General features: G+C 36.7%; 1 protein-coding gene across 2 annotated transcripts; it reads left to right on the top strand.

The window, feature by feature from the left end:
* Nucleotides 1-557: 557 nt before the first annotated feature.
* On the top strand, nucleotides 558-19353 carry LOC123761049 (signal transducing adapter molecule 1). 2 transcript variants are annotated; one of them, XM_045746914.2, is made up of 11 exons: nucleotides 558-714; nucleotides 2833-2993; nucleotides 4618-4731; nucleotides 6410-6547; nucleotides 7337-7649; nucleotides 8109-8225; nucleotides 8571-8774; nucleotides 9491-9609; nucleotides 10985-11104; nucleotides 13044-13306; nucleotides 14296-19353. In XM_045746914.2, exons 1-11 carry the CDS (start codon nucleotides 573-575, stop codon nucleotides 14468-14470), a joined length of 1866 nt encoding a protein of 621 aa, XP_045602870.2. In that variant the 5' UTR covers nucleotides 558-572; the 3' UTR covers nucleotides 14471-19353. The 2 variants fall into 2 exon arrangements, with proteins under 2 accessions (XP_045602870.2, XP_045602871.2); XM_045746915.2 differs by lacking the exon at nucleotides 558-714 and adding an exon at nucleotides 841-1013.
* The last annotated feature ends 768 nt before the right edge of the window (nucleotides 19354-20121 follow it).

Genomic DNA, 20121 nt, shown 5'->3' with positions numbered 1-20121 from the left:
CATTTAAAGTTTAATACAAAATAGTTGGTTGAGGAACAAACTGTGGTCGATACATGACTTGTGTTTACAAGAGTCAGCTGTAAACCAATAACAAGAAATAAATAAACATTGAAATACCTATTAATTTTCTATTAATGATCACATAGCTTAAATGTCATTTTCTATGTTGCTCTGAATTATTTCAGCACTTAATATAATGTAATGTTCAAACCAATGCAATAATACTGTCTTGTATTCACGTACCTGTTCTCACCTAATCATATATGACCTAATATATCCTTAAATAAAATGCTATATTTTTAAAAGAAGCTTTAAAAATCTTATATATATACTGCCTGCATGAAAGACGTAATGAAGATATAATAAAGTCATGATTGATGTGGATTTCTTTCTTTCTGCTACAGCCTCAACTGTCCGATTCTCTTACAACTGTCTTAAGTTGCCATATCATTATTTCTCTATGCTTGAAGGCAAATCATTACCATTAAGACTGAAGAGAGTAATTTTATTATGAAATATTAAATCTATTATAGCTATGTAGTTTATTCTGGGAGGAAATAGATCTAGAGGATATGGTTGATGCTGGGGCCGGGACGAGGGGGTTTATCCAGTCACTTGATCATAACAAAACCCTTGCTACCTTGTGGCAATTTATGCAACATTTACCAAAGATGGGGATATTTTCCGCGTCCTCGCCTTTCGACCAGGTTGTAGGTAAGTTTATTCATTTAGTTCGGGAAGATCTGCCGGATAAGTGGCGGTGTCACCGGAGGAAGAATGGAAATATCTTAGTTGGTGAATTTCCGCCTGACGGGAGGAGCTGTCACCTGCAGTTGACTCACTCCAGACCTGACGACTGATCTTGGGAGACGTGTGTGGCTCCTTGGAGTAAAGGTTCCTTGAGTCTTGAAGGAAGATAAGACATAGACAACAGGGAGGGGGGAGGTCATAGAGTGGCCAGGCTTCAGTAAGTTTACCTAACCTTGCAAATATGGACACCTACTGGTTTAAAGGTACGACGTATTACAATGATGTTTTTTTTATATTTATAATAGCCATTTTTTCTTTTATGTCTTTTTTGTAAATATAAGTTATGATAGTTGTAACATAACTTTTCCCTTTGTCAATGTTTTCTGCCTCATGTTGAACTTTTTATTTCTTTTGGTATGTTTGGTTTTAAATATTCACATAAAATTTGCCAAATGTATACATTTAGTTTGGTAATTTGAATTAATGTATTACCCATTTTTTGCACAATTACTTTGGGTTGACTTCTTGACAGTAGGCCTAGGTTTTTTGCAAGAATTATGGTAACAAGAATTCTCATGGTATGACATCAAGAAGTAGCACTGTCTGACTTAGCAAATCTGCCCTCGCCTCAATGTGTACTTTAAACGTAACCAAAATGCTCGGACATGTCTATACGTCATATTGAGTGGTGCTGCAACCTATGATGTTCCCATATGGGCAGTGATGCACAACATCAGATTACATTCGTGCTATATGTGTGTGTGCAGTGCTGGCTTGCGGTGATCTCGTTCTGTTGCTATTATATTACTGCAAAACTTTGTATCTCAATAAGTTAAGCCTTTATTATTTTAGTATGATACAGTATTCTGAATCAAAATTTACCTGATTTACCTAAGGGACACCATCTCTCTAGTAAAGTCCAAGTGGTTGGGCACCATTCCTTCCCCCCTTCCCATCCCAAATTCTTATCCTGACCCCTTCCAAGTGCTATATAGTCGTAATGACTTGGCACTTTCTCCCCTGATAGTTCCCTTCTCTAGTGGTCTTGTTGAGGGCAAAGAGCCAGTGCCTTGTTAGAGGTCCCCATATTTTTCTGATTTTATTCAGCACCTCTTATCCTTGTCTTCAAATAGCACCGTACCTCTTATCCCTATGTCCAAATAGCACAGCACCTCTTATCCCTGTGTTCAAATATAGAGTACCTCTTACCCTTATATCCAAATAGCATACAACTCCTTATACTGTACTATTATTCATATAGCACAGCATACACTGTGCTTGTATCCATACAGTATAGCAACCTATAGGGCCTGTATCCATATAGTACAGTGCCCATGGATCTGTTTCTATATGATAGCTGTATTATTATCACACACCTGTCTCATACCTATTTTGCCTACATATATGCCTGGTAAAAATTATAACATCATGCCAAGCTTTTCTTGAAGACTATTAGTCTTCAAGACTAATGCAGTTTGGTTTTTGTGGAGGCCCAGAGCTGCTCAGATTTATATCTTGTGTTGAAGATTACAGTACGGGTACAGTAATGAACATTTGTCTCTAAGATCAGAACAACATTTATTAAAGTTATTTTATTCTTGAAAGGGGTGGTGTTGGTTTTTGTCATAGTTCTCACAAGTCAAGCAGAAGTAGAACAATTCTCAGAACCCCATCCAGAGACAATCCAGGTACTGTATAGTAAATTCTTGGGTGGTGAGTATTTAAAAGAGGGCATGATGTTTCATTTAGTTTCCATACATTGCATTCATATGGCAGTAGCAACAGAAGGCAGCACATTCACCTGACTTTCCCTAGAATGCATCCCCACAACGGTTGCCTAACTCCTGGGTACCTATTTACTATAAGGAGAACAGAGGCATTAGATGAAAGGAAATTTCTCCAACAATTTTTATCCCTCCCGGGAATCGAAACCTGGGAGATAAAAACTGCAGCTAACACTTTAAATATTCTTAGTGTGCACTACTGCAAAATAATTCCAGAGGAGGGAATCTTCATCCTGCATCCTTCATGAAGCTTTGACAACCTGATATTTGGATTCATATGGAATATTTTTTTTTTCAGAAAAGGCTACAAGTGAAAAGAACACAAGCGAGGACTGGGGACAAATAATGGACATATGTGACCGTGTAAAAGAAAGCAATGTCGGCCCAAGAGATTGTCTGAAGTCCATAGCAAAAAGGCTTAATTCAGAAAACCCCAGAATTGTTTTACAGGCAGTAACAGTAAGTATTTTGCCTTTAAATAAGTAATTAATGTTCTGGTGTTTGCTGAAATATGCAATGAGTGGGTTTCACAGTGCATCTTAGTTGACTCTGCCTGTGACACTGGGTTCTAAATCCAGCCCTGAAGGACCATTAAAAGTTACTTTCCTGTACACTCAAATATCCAAGCAATACTTGGAACAGAGGCAGCCAAGAAATGCTCTGCACCTGCTAACTACCAATTGCTAGTTAACAGTCTGATCACAATTGCCATCCATCACCAAGTGGCGTGCTTCTTGGCATGTTTATGTTCCTCCACAATTTTTAGGTGTGGTTTAAGGGATGGGCTCTACACATTTCCCTTTCTGGTCCTTGTTTGGTCTTCTCTTCTGGGCCGCAGGTGCTTGGCAGCCTTGTATCGTTATCTCTACTTGTTGGCCGTGTCGGCTTCAGAGCTAAGCCATTCAACTCGGTGAAGCCTGGCAATGATTTGGTGTCTCTTTCCTGTTTGGATGTTTTGGGATTACTCTGATGCCTAAGTGTATTATTCAACTTTTTCAAAGCTGCTTCTGACCTAGCACGGGGCTTTGTCTTCTGTTGTTGTATTGCTGTTACCCATGTCTAGGGGTGCATTGGAGCTAGAGCATGTAAGGACTTGCTCAAACCAACCCTCGGATAGCTAGGGTCACCATCTAGTGGGGGTTAGACGAGTCAGATTAGTTGGTATATTACTATTCAGAGAGGTGTTTGGTAATTAATGGTTCCCAAAAATTTATAGGCGGGTTTTGTTTGTGGTGTCCCTTTACACATTACAGCCTTTACACAGGCTGCTCATATCGATAAAGGGTTGATCTTTGATCCCGATGAGCTCCCTAGCTGCAGAGTAGAGGCAATCGAAGGTGATGCTTGTCCCAGGTGTGCAGAGATTGTTACTGGAAACCTGGCATTGTCATAGTCCTACAGGGTGCCAGCGATGTAAGCTGAGGGGAGCTACCGCGATGCAACCCAGAAAGGGGCTTATTATATTAACTCTTTATTTTTACTTATGTTTTAAATATGAGATTGACATCTATTTAAGAAGTTCAGTAAAGTACAGTATTTGGAATGCAATGTGGTAATAAACTTTTTGGCCTCATTTATTCATAAGGGCATGATCTGAGTAAAGCAAAATGGGTACCTTTTTCTATTGTTAGAATTTTCCTTATCTACATACACTACAGTAATACTTATTGTCAGCTTTTGTTAGTTTTTAACATAATGTGATGGAGGGCAGTGTATGATTTTAAAAGTTATTATATCTAGCAATATTTTATATACAATAATGCTATACATTACTACATTCTCTACTTACAATTAAGAATCCTGGGTTCAGTCCCTGGGCATTAATAAACAGTTGAGTGCATTTCCTTCTGTCTGATGCTCCTATTCACCTAGCAGTAAATAGGTAGCCAGGAGTTAGGCCACTACTGTTAGTTGCATCCTGGGGATGGTTTGTAGTTGATCTAGGGGACATCAGTAAGTCTAAGTACAAGCTTCCTGATCCAGACAATGGGGATTTAAACCCTAGGTACAATATATTTTTTCATCATGTATACTAATTCATTATACAGTATCTGAACAAATTTAACGTCGGATTACCTCTCAGCTTCTAGATGCCTGCATCAACAACTGTGGCCGCAAATTTCTTCTGGAAGTAGCGAGTAGAGATTTTGAGCAAGAACTTCGGAAACATCTGACTAGTACACGTACACATCATAAGGTAAATACAGTAATGTACTGTCTTCAAATGAGTTATTTCATTTTATTGTCATACATTTCATGTATAAATGTTTAAATATGATAATGGAAGTCATTTGTTCTATTTAATGAGTAGTTTCAGACACATTTTGTCTGAAACTTGAAGATTTTGTATCCATATACTTTATTAATATTCACTGATTGATTGTTCAGTGACACCTCAATGGCACCTGTAAAATTCGGAGTCCAACCACTTGGACTGGTCGGTAGAGCGACGACCTTTAGTCTTGCAGGGTCAGCGTTCGATCCCCAATGGTGCAAGTGGTTTGGCACTTACCCCGGTTTCTCTTCATAATTACCTTATCTCCAAAATTTGGAATTTGTCATTCTGGATGCAATACAGATTTACATGAAATGAGGATTTTAATTTTGTTTTCTATATATCCCAAAATTTTAGGGATACTTTTTTATAGTAAGTGATAAAATAAATAAATATATATATATATATATATATATATATATATATATATATATATATATATACTGTATATATATATATATATAATGTATATATATGTATATATATATATAATGTATATATATACATATACATAAATAATATATAAATAATGATTTTATGTGCATATAAATAATTATGCATAAAAAAAAGTGTTCACTTGCCTTTTTGTAGCACAGGCTGGTGGTGGTGGTAACATAAGAGGCAGCAAAATGTAGTTGCAATACTGTTATGCAATCTTTTAAAATTTTGCAGTCACCCTGAGCTGGCCTGGAAGTCCTCAGTGTCCATGACTAATACCATTCTCTTGACTGCAGACTAACTATTCACCACCCACAGCCAGCCCCAGGCTGCAGTGCTGCATAAATCATTTGTAAACAGCATCATCCAAATCCTCCTGCTTAGAAGGTTTCAGTGTTTATATGTCACTTTCCATCACTGCTCTTCATTTTATTCATGAACTGTATGATCTGCTGCCTTTGCTTTTTCTGAAGGGGCTGAATGGTGGCCCCACTGTAGCTAACCACACTTAAGATAGCTCCTCACTGTTAACCCTTGCAAGTCCTTAAAAGCCTAATGGAGACCAGGGGCCAAAGCTTGGCTTCTGTTCTCCCTGGGTGCCCTGCTTGGTCTCCTTTCAGTCCCTGGCAAGCCCCATGGATTTTTGGTATGGATCATCATTGACCAACCCATCGAACCCGGACTCGTTACTTGCGAGTTCCAGGGATGTTCATTGGTTGTGCTACATGCTGATGGTCATTTATACTGGATCCCTTTTGCTGCCTGTTGGGTGGGTATGACATGGCTGCACGACATGGCTTCATCTCGCAAATAATGGTGTATCAAAAGAAAAATCGATGAAACTACTCGAGTATCACATGATTGAAGTGCTTGATTCTAACAATGTCTTAGATAGAGAAGTCAGCAAGGTTATACAATTAAAGAGATAAATAATAAGTTATTTACTTCATCAGATGGAGTTTTTAAGCTGATTAAATACAAGAACAGTATTAATTGCTATTTGGTTTGTACTGTCAATCAACTCATCTTGCTGACTTGTGTAACATATTCCTATAATCTATGCTCTGCTTATTTTTAACATTTTATTAATTTTATTTATCATAAATTTGTATTATTGTTGTTTTCAGTGCTTAATAGTTACGTAATACTATTTTCTTTTCAGGTTTCTGAAAGACTTCGAGAAAGTTTGAGGAAGTGGGCTGAAAGTGAATTTAAAGGTGACCCTCAGCTTAGTCTCATTCCAGCTCTGTATACAAAGCTTAAGCAAGAAGGTTACGACTTCAATGTGCAGTCAGATTCGGTAATACTGTGTTTATTGTATTAGCTAGTGTTCAGTTTTTTGTGTTTATATGAGCTTTTCAGTTGAACAAACAACATTGGTCACATAATTTGAAGCACACTTTTAATAGAAATGATGTGGGATTATCACCTGAAGTAAATCACAGTGGCTTATGACCTACAGGTATTTGTTTTTTTATGTGCACTTAAATCTATTGTATTACTGAGTCTTTGCTGATTACAAATTTTTTTCATACCCTGTAGTTGTAAAATAACCGCATATTTTTCTAGAAATTTGATTTGTCGAATACAATCAGGCAACACGTAATCATAACTTGGTAATGCTTTACAGTGGTTGATCAGAGCACAAAGTGCTGATAATGTAGAGCAGGGATATCTTAAACTGCATTACGCATGCCCCTTGAGCATCCAGCACCTGCATATTCTACTCGTGCAGGTGTTATATTCCGATTTTTTTTTCATTATGCTGAAGATAAAATTATTACATTACAGTAAAGTTGTTACCTTGACTGGTAGGGGAACAAAATCTATGGGTGCTTTCAGGGCAAGTTTGTATTGAAGTGATAGGGGTGATATTTGTTTGATTAGTTGCTGTACTCTTGAATATAGGGATATCTAAGGTTATGTAGATTGATGAAGTTTCTTCATATGTACCAGTGCTTTCTTCCTCATTTTAGACTACAGTTTAAATCATTATAAATGTAATTTCCATACAGTATTGTGTTGCTAGCTTCCATAAGACAGCATCTTAGACATATGAATGTTCTAAAGTCTATTGAGTCTATTTCAGCCTAAAAAAGTTGCACCAAAGTATAGCACAGACCCTAATGTGGTAAACAGCAAACAAGAAGAAGACGATATAGCTCGAGCCATTCAGTTGTCGCTACAGGAGTCAGGAGGGAATGGTACTCCTAGCTCTCAGCAATCTTCTCGTCCCATTTCCAACAGTCTTTACTCCACTGCCACAGCTGCCCTCAATGCTGACACAGACTCAACAATTGCCAGCAGTTCATCTCCAGCTAAGGAGCATCAGAAAGCTCGAGCTCTCTATGATTTTGAAGCAGCTGAAGACAATGAACTTACCTTCAAAGCTGGAGAAATAGGTAGATTATTCTTATTCAGTATGTTGATCATGATAATTATTTTCTGTGTATCATTTTGAATTTTTTTTTTTCCACAAATTTTATTCTTGGAAAAATTGTCATGTGCAAACAAATGTATATAAATGCAAATCTAAATTCAAGTTTCTGTATTTGATCACCAGTCTAAAAAAACATTTAGTGCCTTCACCATTGGATAGAGAGAGAATTATCAGGGGGGAAAAGTGCCAAGTGTTAGGGTCCTTAAACTATGGCATGACATAGAGGTAAACTAGAGAATTACACTGTGGATAATAAGGGATGTGTGGCTGGATGCCAGTGCCAGTAATAATTACAGGCTTGGGGAGCAACCAAGGAACTTGTCTCAAAATTGAGTCACAATGATAGGCCACCTAATATCTCTTGTGTTATTTATAACATTTTATATATGTAATTATCTTATTTATTTCACACTTTTTGCAGTTATAGTCCAGGACAGCAGTGACCCGAACTGGTGGAAAGGAACAAATCACAGGGGAGAAGGACTCTTCCCTGCAAACTTTGTTACCCTGGATCTCAATGTTGAATCCGAATCAGCAAGTAAGTGTGAAGCTTAATTTTTCAGGTGGTTTGTAATAAGTACAAGTGTACTGAGATCTAAAGGCAGGGGGGTGGGGATGGGGTGATGGTGAACATAATGTTTCATGTTTTCCAAATAGCTTGGTAGAAGGGAGAGGTGCCTATTGATTGGACATTTTCAGTTTTGGTCTCCATACTATAGAATGGACATAAATTCACTAAAAAAAACATAGGGGGGAAAAAATAACAAAAAATTGTGTAGTTGTAAAATACTTAAAAATGTATATTACAGGACTATATGATCCCATTTACAAATTTTATTGTATATTTTTAATGTGCATCTTATATTTTTTCTCCAATCCATAGGAACAGAGTGTGGAAAGAGAGTGTCATTCTCAGAATGTGTAGAAGTTACTGAGGTGGAAGGAGCCGGCAGTGAAGATATTCTAGAAGCTGCAGAAGTGACTGGGGAAATTGACGAAGAGAAGATTGATAGACTCCTCCATGTTTTGCATGAAGCCGATCCCACTGGAGAACGACCTGATCCAACTGAGCTTTCTATTCTTGAAGGTAAGTTATGCTAATACAATTTCTTTGAATGCTAAGAAAATGTCCACAGTCTGTTGGTTTGACAGACTATGGTCAGACTATGTCAGCCAATGGTGAGGGTCTTTATTACATCACTTCAGTAAGTCCAAGATTTTCCCCAAACTAAAATGTTTGGATATTTGACCGATGTACAGGTGTGTCTTGACAAATGATGAGGTTTGTGGTCAACCTCCATTTTATTTTATTTTTAATGGGAGGATAGACAGTCATAACGAATTTGATCAAAATAATTCCACATGTATGGAAAAAGGGACTATGGTCTACAACTTGAAAAAGAAACATTGTCAATTATTTGGAGACTTCTTGATTAGTTACATTGGTGTCTTATCAGTTTTGAAATTATATATGACCAATAATCTCACTTCTGTACTAATTTGTTTTCTTATATTATAATGATTCTTTTTAATTCTGATTATTTAAATAATTTACAGCTTTCAGTACTGTAGTATATAAGTACAGTAATTTGTAAGTACAGTATTGAGGGGCAAATATTGAATTCACATTATGCATAATTTATTCCAGATAAATAGGTTTACACTAGATAGTATTTCTTTTAATGTTAAAAAATGTAAATATCTGTGGAACACATTTGCCTACTCTACACTTGCCAAACAATGTTAATCTGTTATTTTGTATTTTCTTAAAAAAATTTACAAGTGGATTTTATCTTGATTCAGACCAAGTGAATGCCATGGCTCCAACGATTGATGCTGAACTAGAGCAGATTGACCGTAAACATGCGCTGCTAGCCCGAATCAGTACTGACTTAGTGGATGCTCTAGGCTTGTATCACCAAGTAAGTTGATAGTGCGGTTTTTGCAACTATTTCTTATATTAATCATTAATTTACAAAAAATTATTTATTTATTTATTACACAGAAATAAAGTGTAGAATACAAGACAATACACCTTCCTGGGTCACTCTTCGGTAACTTCCCATTCTTGCCCTGTAAGCATTGTCTTCCTTGTGTAGCTCTGCAGTCTTTCTGGGTGGCATGTTAGTGAAGCAAGTTGTGACCTGATATCCCGAGTGACCTGAGCTGACATCTGGTGGGGGAGGTTATCTTGAGATGATTTCGGGGCTTTAGTGTCCCCGCGGCCCGGTCCTCGACCAGGCCTCCACCCCCAGGAAGCAGCCCGTGACAGCTGACTAACTCCCAGGTACCTATTTACTGCTAGGTAACAGGGGCATTCAGGGTGAAAGAAACTTTGCCCATTTGTTTCTGCCTCGTGCGGGAATCGAACCCGCGCCACAGAATTACAAGTCCTGCGCGCTATCCACCAGGCTACGAGGCCCCGAGGGATAGTTCATTTGTGGCAAAGGTCATTCACAGTTGTCAATGATATTTGCCATGTTTATTAATTTTGTAACCCTTCTTAAGAGCAGTGGTTTGTTTTGTTTTCCTGTCATATTTTGGGTGGTTTCCTTCATTTTGGATCTTTCTTTGATCCTTATTCTCTTTTGCTCAGCATGAGGACCAGATTCTGGTCAAGGCTCCCAGTAGGTCTTTGTAAGTCTCGGGAGCTTGCTAGTGATTAGACCTTGGGATATTTGTGCTAACCTCAGGAATGTTAATGAGGAGCTGCTCAGAAAGAGGCATTTCATTGCATTCAATGCTATATATTTTGTCAGAGGTTTGGGGATCATGAGACATGTTGGTTCTCATAAATAGGCTAGATGCCTAATTTTTTTTTAAGAATACTTTATGATGTCTTTCAATGTGATTTTCTCTTCTTAGTAGTCACTGGCTATACTATTTATACTATACTATTTGGTAATTACAAATGCCATGCCTAGTGAAGGGGGTTGGTGTTCATAGTCTTTTTTTTTTTTTTTTTTTTTTTTAAACGGTGGAGTCTAGGTTGTATTGGTGCCGTCATTGTTGAGAAGAATTTGCTTGAGCTTGTTTACCTCGAGGTCAAAGTTCTCAGAACACTTCTGCTGTGCCATATCTAGAGTTGGTTCTGAGGATCAATGTCCCTTCAGCCAGGTCTCTAACTGGCCCTCATTGATTTACACTTTTATATAAACTGAAATTCAAAGTAATGTTAATGTAACAATTTTTAAAGTTGCAGTATTAGCCTGAAGCCACCTAAAGTGAGAATGCCCCTCTCTCGTGTTTTTATTATATTGGGCATAATTCGTAACCTGTTTCCTTGCTCTGTTTCAGCTGATGCGTGAAATGCCACCTGCAATGAGTGGATACTATCCCATACCAAAGAACCCAGTAAATGCTTCAGGTCAAATGCCTGGGTATGCACAGTCGCCAACACCAAGCATGCCACCACAGGTATACAGTCACATTGCTTGTATGATTTAATGAACATTGGTGTCTTACTTTGCAGCACTCCTCTTTTTCAGATGGATTATTGCTTACTTTTTAATTATTTATTCCCATTGGTAGCTATTAACCCCCCTCTATTAGTAGCTATTAAATTACTACCATTGCTATCAAGCAGTAGGCACTTGTTCACAATCTCACGTGCTCTATGGTATGCAAAAGTTCCACTTATTCTCTGTGAACACCATTCGACACTAGAGACCTCTGGCAATTACATACCATATTAGAAGAAAACCTTGAAAGTCTTAGTTTCATTCCTGGGCCTTAGTTAAAAGATGAGCACCATGTCTGGCACATCACCACCCATTGACTGAGGCCCGTGCTAGGAACGTTTGATGCCATGCAGAATTCCAAGGACTTTATGCACCTGGACAATCTTAATGATTATGAATATCTTATAGTTAACATGAAAAATATCCATCAAAATATGACCTGATCAGCATTTCTTCACCTCATTATGGCCAAATTGATATTTGTAGTTTTATTTTGTTTTCCAAACATCAATAAGCAATGTTTTAAGATATAGAAAGTCAAAATTAATTTGTAATTTTGTTATGCACACCAGGATATTTTAACTATGTGTTCAGTTTACTGGTTAAAAGAGAGAGAGTGGCTTTTAACATATGAGCAAACTGCATAAACTAAAATAGGAATAATTTAATTTGTTATACATTATCTATAGAAGTACTGTATTCATTTCTGAATACTTGTATAGGTAAACCATAACACTGTCTTATTCCTCATGGAACATACCCTAGAGGGTGGCCATACCTGAAGCTTCCAAGCAGCTGTGTTTAAGTATGAATCCCTCACTTTCCATGATGCTGGCTATCTAAATACCACTGCAATTATAGACAGATGATGCTCTACTTATTGTGTTGTGTACGTAGTGTTATGCCCACCATTACGGTCACCCATCTGTGCGTGTTGGTTCCTACGGGTTTCATCGTGTGTAACTTGTCTACATCTAGGGCAAGATGGGACCAGTGTAAATATATGCATTTTTCTTTGGTAGCCAAATTGAAAAACACTGAATTATCATCATCGTCGTTGTCACTTAAACAAGCATGGTTGTAACGAAAACAGTTTAAGGTAAATAAAAGAAATATTTATAGAAACCTAGGTTATGAAGGCTTAGTACTTGTCAACATAGTCGTCAACTCTTTCATTACACATTGTTCACTGCAAACTAATGCCTTAAGTGTCAGGTTCTTGAACAATAATAACAAGTGAACTGAGGGATACACTAAAGACACTATATACTCACTATACACATGATGTCATGAAGAGACAATGGGGGGAGGGGTTCATTCTACATTTCAGGATGATGATCATGAATAAATAAATACTCAACTTTTGAGAAATTGAGAAGATGGGAACATCCAGGGAGAAAAATTCAGGAGTAGCGCTCCCAGAGCAGCCCAGTCAGAAGCAATGCTCTTGGTCATAATTACTCCATGAACAGTCAAGTCAAAAATGGCATTACAAGAACAGGTACTTGAAGAGCAATGAAGTACCTGCAATATTTTGTTATGGATCTGGGAAAAATAAGATGTATTTTGGAGCAAATTTTGTGATGGAAAATTAAAATGAAGTCAGTTATTAAATTTTATTAATATTACCAAATAAATTAATATAATGATTTTATGTATAATTTCAGGCTTATTAATGCAGTAAAGTACAAAAAATTCTGATTCGAGCAAATGCCAAGGTTAGCCTAGTAGCATTCAAATGGTTTGTTAAATTACCTTGAACACAAGAGTGTGTGCTCTATCTTGGTTCTGGGTCTGGGGGCTTTAATGTTTAAAATCAGACTCATTGAAATATATCGTGGTAGCAACTTATTTTGAAAATCACTTCAAATAACATGAATGGCAATGTCTTTCAGATGTATGTAGGACCAGGCCAGTTTGGTTCTTACATGGGTCCACCCCCACCTGGTGCTCCACTTGGACCTGTGCCTTTCCCAAACATGCCTCCCTCTGGATCAGCACCAGGACCACCATCCCAGCAGCAAATGGGTTCCATGCCTGCACCCAATCAAGCTTTGCACAGCCAGCCAACTCATGGCCCCTCCATGCCAGGTCCACAGCCACCACTAGGGCAACCTATTCCTCCACCTGCAGATTTTCAACAGATGCCTATAAATAGGTCAGTAAAATTAAATGGTAATTTACATGTGATAATTTACTCAATGTTATGTTAGTTTTTCCAAGTTCCACACACAGCCATTGGCACCTTTCATGATAGTTGCACTTTAAGGGTTAATTGTACTTTTCTTATTTTTCCAGTGAAAATCTGTAATATTCTTTTTTGGACTCTGTGTTACTTATTTTCCTCTTTTTTTTTATCAGTTACCACAGTTCATCTACTGCCAGCTCTATCCTCTCCTAGGCTTATGATTAACCCTATTTATGTAACCAATACTTTCATCATTAATACATCTCTAACGTTGTAGATAATTCACGAGCAGCATCTTTGCTGCTGTTATTGTTGTATATTTTATGTTTTTGGCTTCCTTGATTATTGAAGGCATAATTATTAATGGATTAATAAGGCTAGAAACCAAGCCAATGCGAGCTCAGAAAGAAGCATCTAGATGAACATCCAAGGAGAACTTAAAAGGTTAACACCGAACAATAGCAGGAACCTAATATAGTACTTCAGAAAGCCAACACCCAACCCACAATGGTAACACCCATGGGGGGCCTCGGTGCACATTCCAAAGGATCTATAAAAGACAATGCAATGGGTCATAAAAAAGAAGGAAGAGGTATATCAGATGGTGGCTGCCTACAGAGTCTAGAACACAACAACTTTCTAGAGCTTTTCTGGCTTTGCCTTTAGTTTTGGTACACTGCTGATTGAACCACAGACTTTTACTGCATTTGTGAATTTCCTTCCTAAGTGGAATGAATGGTTCCATTGCCTCTGTACATAATTTTGCTACAAATTCCATTGCTATATCTCATGTTGTGTTCTCCCCCTTAGTTAATTTTTTATTGGGGTTTCTGCAGATAGTCTCGTGTTCTTATCCAGTTCCTGATTTGGTGTCCTCCCTCGGTATGACTTTGACAATGTTTTCATGTTCTGTAATGTAGGTCACTGGCTCCCTGTTGTAACTGGCATTCTATTTTCAGTCATGATGCCTCAGGAGCCAGCTTGATGCCAAGTTATGGACATTTCCCTCCAACTAGTCAATATGGACCACTGCCCACTGCTCACCCTGGTGGGCCCCTTGAGCATTCAAATGGACCACCAAACACTTTCCCTATCTATTCCCAGCCACAAACTGCGCAGCAGCCGCTACTATAAACTATGGAATATATCTAACAACTTTTGATTTCTTCAAGTGTTTGGAGAATATAGTTGTTTTTCCTAATTGATTTAGTCAGACGACCCTTAATATTTAATGTTAATATTATTTTTGGCTCGTTTTCACTCTTCTGTTATGATTATATAATTGTGAGGTAACGTTTGGTTGCCACATTGAGCAATTATTTTATTGCTAGATGCTAATGCATTAAACTTTCAAGTGTTGAAGAATGAAAATTTGCTTTGAAAGTGTAAGATTTAATTAATTGCTAGATAATGAACAGAATGCTATCTGAAGATAGTGTTTCCTAGCCTTGTAATGCAAGTAGTTCCACTAGCTCTTTATCATAGCTATTTTTATAGTATAAGTACGGTACAAGGAGTTCATTGTAAAGTATTTCCTTATGAAATTTTGTTTGGCTTAAATGTTAATCCTTACAAATTTATATTTTATGAGCCTGTAATGAGTATTTTTCGTATATACCACTTATTATCAACACTTGAAAGTCCCTTTCTTTATGCCTATATAAAACTAGCCAATAATCAACATTACAAGGAATCCATTGATGGTGTGTCTAATGCAAGGATATATAGTTGAGGGTAATATTGGGTATGTCTAGATCAATGAGAGAAGGCTTTTATCTGCAGCCAAATGTTAGTGACGGCATTATTCACATGCAGACGAAGAGTCACAATAACGTGGCTGAAATATGTTGACCAAACCACACACTAAAAAGTGAAGGGACGACGCCATTCCGGTCCGTCCTGGACCATTCTCAAGTCGATTGAGTTTTGACTCGCAATCGATTAACAATCGACTTGAGAATGGTCCAGGACGGATCAAAACGTCGTTGTCCCTTCACTTTGTAGTGTGTGGTTTGGTCAACATTATTCACAAGTTGTGCAGAGCTGGCCACGTGTTATATTGGGGGCCTCTGCTCTTGTTTGCCTCTATCACACACACATGAAGTGCTTAGTATTAGTCGCCGTGATGATTAAATATTGAAATTTGAAACAATGTTACGAGTATTTTGGAATGGGAAATTATATAGTAATAATTTCTATGTAATTGAGAGGTTATAGCATATTGAAGGTGTAATAGGCATAATGTCGTGTTTATGGGTCAGCATTCCTGAAGGGATAGTTCTCCTTGCACCAATTTTTTCTGAGAGCATTTTCATGTAGATTAATAACTTCTTTTCATTGTTAGTCGTGAAACTAGACCACAATTAATTAAGGTTTTCATCATCCAAGGGTGCTGTTAGCCCCGATAAGTTTCGGTGATCTTTGTAAGAGTTTCGCTGGAATATGTTATTGCATCATTTTCTTCTGTTTCCATGTGTATAAAGCTTGGACATATATTTTGTACATTGTAGTTGATATTTTGCCACTGTGGAAGTTCCAAGACTTTTTCAAGACTCGTTGTATATTGTATTTACTTAACTGTGTATAGAATTAAAGTTAAATAATTGTCAGTGTAATCTATATGGCTCCCTCGTGGTCCTGTGAATGAGAAAGGCAGTGTGGAAAATAGAGTAAATCGTTTGTTAATTGCATTTTGTATTACAAAATTTAGCTAGAAACTGCAAATATAAATGGTTTATTTTGTTATATTTCTTCTTGGAATGACTAGTATGATAGGCAGCTTGTGATGTTCTCAAAAATGGTCAGTGGTCATTGCAAACTCTTCATTGCCTGACTATTAAAATGTATATACTCTTAGGCATGTATTTATTTCATTATATTGTACATAAATTGTATAGGAAAACTTATAAATTCATAACATGTTTTTACTTTTAAGTTTCTTTGGAGTACATGGTTTTATTCAACTTATGTATATGAAACTTCTTAGTTTAATCAATTTTTCTGCAATACACTTTTTCATCTTGGTTTATTTGGGACTTATTATTTCTCTACTTACTAATGAGCTTTTAATTGTTCAGTACACTTCACATTGAGTCGTATATTTCGAAGCATTTTGGAAAATTAGAGTTTAATTATTTCTTTGTTCATGCTTTTTTCTTTCAGAAACTTACTGCAATTATTTTAGTCGGAGCTCAAGTTTTGTGTGTCATAGAAGTTAAGTAATAGGAATAGTAAAAAGCCCCTTTTCTTCTCATTGGTGGTCATTGACTAATGACATCTGCATACAACAAGAATGATGAGAGTACTAAGAACATTGGGAGGTATATATATGAACCATGGATTAGTTATGAGATAGAGATCTGAAAATCAAAGCGTGGTCTCTGAAGGCACTGATGGGTACAGTACTGAGTTGTTTTTGCCTAATTCTCATTAGTTGTACACTAATCTCCAAAAGTTTTCATTTCCCCCTCTCTTGCCAATTTTGTGGCTTCCTCATATACACTTTCATTTAATGAGATTAGTTTTAGCCTTTTCAAATTATTGGTTTTCCCTTTTTGGAGAAAAATAGAGATGAATTTACCATTCTTGAAATATAAAGTCTGAGTGAGTATAATTGTGTAGACAGTAAGCCATAATAACATGGCTGAAAATTAGACAACTAGCCTACACACATCTGAACATCTGAAAATACAGGAAGTGGCAAGTTTTGCTCTATTCTGCACCATTTTTAAGTCACACTACTTGATAATTGTCCAGTACAGACTGAAATGTTGCTGCTTAATTCAGATGTGTGGGTTGGGTGTCTAAGAGTGTAATTATCCAAGTATAGTTCCAGAGTGAGAGTTGTGCTCGTGGTGCCTCATTTTCCCTATAACCATGGCCTTGCCAAACCATTGGTTTATAGTTTCCATTGGTTTGGCTAACACTTCCCTCTCATAATTTTGTCCATCCATTCATCTGCCGCTGTTTGCAAAAGGAGTTGTGTATTTATTTGTTCAATACTTTTTTCCTGATCTGATCTCTCTTTCTCGATATTGCAAATCTAAAATATAAAATCCTTATAAATTGTTTACATTTTTGGCACTTTTGTATACTGTATCATGATTATAATGCCTCTATTTTTTTGTGTGTGTGTGTTTTCTCTCTTGTCTGCTAGTTTTGGAATATTCAATGCCTTCAGCATGTGTTTGCACCATTGATATGGTTTCTTGAGTGAATGTTATGTGAGTGAACACCTCTAATTGCGCATATACTGTACTGTACTTTATTAGATCCTTGTTCTTTGTTTTGCCAAAGTTTTCCTTAACTAGTTTTAAATCTAGAATAAACTGCAATCTTCAGTTTTGGGTATTTGAAAATGTCTTAAATAACTACTAGTACCATTTTGGCAAGTCACTTACCACCAGTAACACAATGAAAGGTAGACAATGAAGGCTGATTGGATAGCTATTTAAATAAGCATTTCACATTATGCGTTAATTGTAGACGAGATTGTGCCATCGCTAATCATCAAGTCAAGGTTTAGTGACAAGTACTATGTTCAATTTCTAATAATCTTTGTTCTTCGTGATTATAGCAATGTAATCATTGTATTCCTAACTAATAGTCTATGGTTTGATTTATTGACTAATGCTTAAGAGAATTATATTGTGGCAGTTTTGGTGAAGAGTGGGGAAAAAAACTTGAGATTTTTAAGTATTTGAATATGCAAGTGATGAGCAAAGAAATTATACCAGAGAAACTAAGTGATGAAAGTATCCAGGAAACTGGTAACAAAAAGTAAATGTGGTTGCCATGCAGAAAAAAAAAAATTACTTGGAAAATGGAGGTGTTAATATAAAATATGAATGTTCAGATAAAAACAATTGTCTGTAAAGTCATCTTTGTTAATTTTTCAGTGTTTTAACTTTATCCCCAAAATCCAACCTGTACGAAGATTTGAATTGGAGGAATGTTAAATTTCTTGTCATCCATTTATGAACGAGTGTGATGGGAAATATTAGTTCAGGTTTTGGAAAGAATTCAGAATGGTAGGCAAATTTTTCCTAAACCCAATGAAAATTTATATATTGGATGCTATTTAGAAGTAGGAGCAATACATTTTGTATATTGGAGAAAAGACCCTTTATAGTGTTTGCTATTTAAATGTGGGTAGGAAAGATTATTATTTCAAAATATCCCGAGGAATGGTTTTAATAATAAAAGTTGATCAATTTGGGATTTATGTGTAGATAAAGCCACATTAGTACTGTATTTGAGTGATAAAAGTGCGATATTTAGGTATAAAGCAAATAATAAGTTGAACTGTGAAATAATATGCAAATAAGATATATCAACAGAGATATGTTGTGTGTGCTGAGATCAGATGATGTAGATAGGGTTGTGTGCTGATTGCCTTGCTACATTCCCCAAGGCTTATAGAATGTAGACAGGCCTAGATAAGCTTCATTAAATATGAAAATCAATGATATGCTCATAGATTTTGTATAAGATTAGTCATTCGTAGGCATTCAGTAACCTCTTATTCTAGTGATAATTAAATTTTTAATTTCATACGGGATTGTCTCCTATTTATTAACAAATTCGGAACAAGTAATGGGAAGTTGGTCATAATTCTGATCCTGTTATTCACTTGTATTGTCTTGAAAGGAAAACTGTTGTGATGTGATGCAGTTCAGCCAAGTTATCTCAAACTGCTGGAGAGAGGTTCTGATCCCTCTAAGGTACTGTACTGTAATTTGTGTTCAGTTGTATGCTTCTTAGCATACAATGTCTCAATGTTTTCTTTGTACTTGCTAGAATCTAGGCAGTCTTCTTTTCACTCAAAATGGAATAGAAAGGGGCTATTTACTCACTTAACTACCTTTGAGGTAATACTCTATGCATGATAACAAAACTTGATTTAGATCATGATTTAAAATATCCTTGATATTTTGTACATAAAATCAAACTGTATGGACTGTATAACATTTATGTACTACTGTACTTTGATTTTAATAATAAAGGCTAGATTTTTCTTTATTTTTTTATTCCACTTTTCTCCTAGGAATGATTTTTGATATCCACTTGTTTTTGTATACTTAATCATGATGCATTTCTTCTGGAGTGTGGATAGAGGGAAAACTTCTCCATGTGTATTGCCGAGTATTGTCTAAACTGAGCTTTGGATTCATGCATATTTGTCAGCTTTGCCCTCAAAATTTGTCGTCTTCAGGCTTTGCATCGTACTGGCTTGTACCTTATCTCAGGAGCCTTTAGTTTTTCTTCAAGCCAGAGCTTTTAGGTAGAGACTGATGTTCCATCAATACAAGACTACCATGATCACTATTTCCTTCAATACTTGACATAAATTCTACAAATCTCCCATTCATACTTTTACTACATCGACTGCTGGCCCTTTGAAAGCCTTACTTGCTTTTCTATACCCTAAATAGGAAATTGAAAATGTGTCTAGTTAGATTACAAAGATTAACTCATAGGCACATAGTGGAACAGAGACCTGCACCTTATTGTTGGAATTCCATTAGTCGATTTATTCTATTTATGGTCCCGTCCTTGAGCTAGAGACTATTTCACCCTTGTATGAGTTTAGGAGAGGCCTAGATTGTTTCATCGCTAATTTTCCAGATGTCCTCCAAGAGGGAATCTATAGACCTCTATGGTGCCATCGTCATGAGACAGACTTTTGGTGATGATTTCAATGACTCAAGAAGGAAAGAAGAGGGGGGGGGGGGAAGGTAATCTTGTTGGACACTCCTCACACGAGGTGATTTCACCCCCGCAAG

This window comes from Procambarus clarkii, chromosome 41, assembly GCF_040958095.1.
Source record: "Procambarus clarkii isolate CNS0578487 chromosome 41, FALCON_Pclarkii_2.0, whole genome shotgun sequence".
Lineage (NCBI taxonomy): Eukaryota > Metazoa > Arthropoda > Malacostraca > Decapoda > Cambaridae > Procambarus > Procambarus clarkii.
This window is presented reverse-complemented; position numbering and strand designations above follow the sequence as displayed.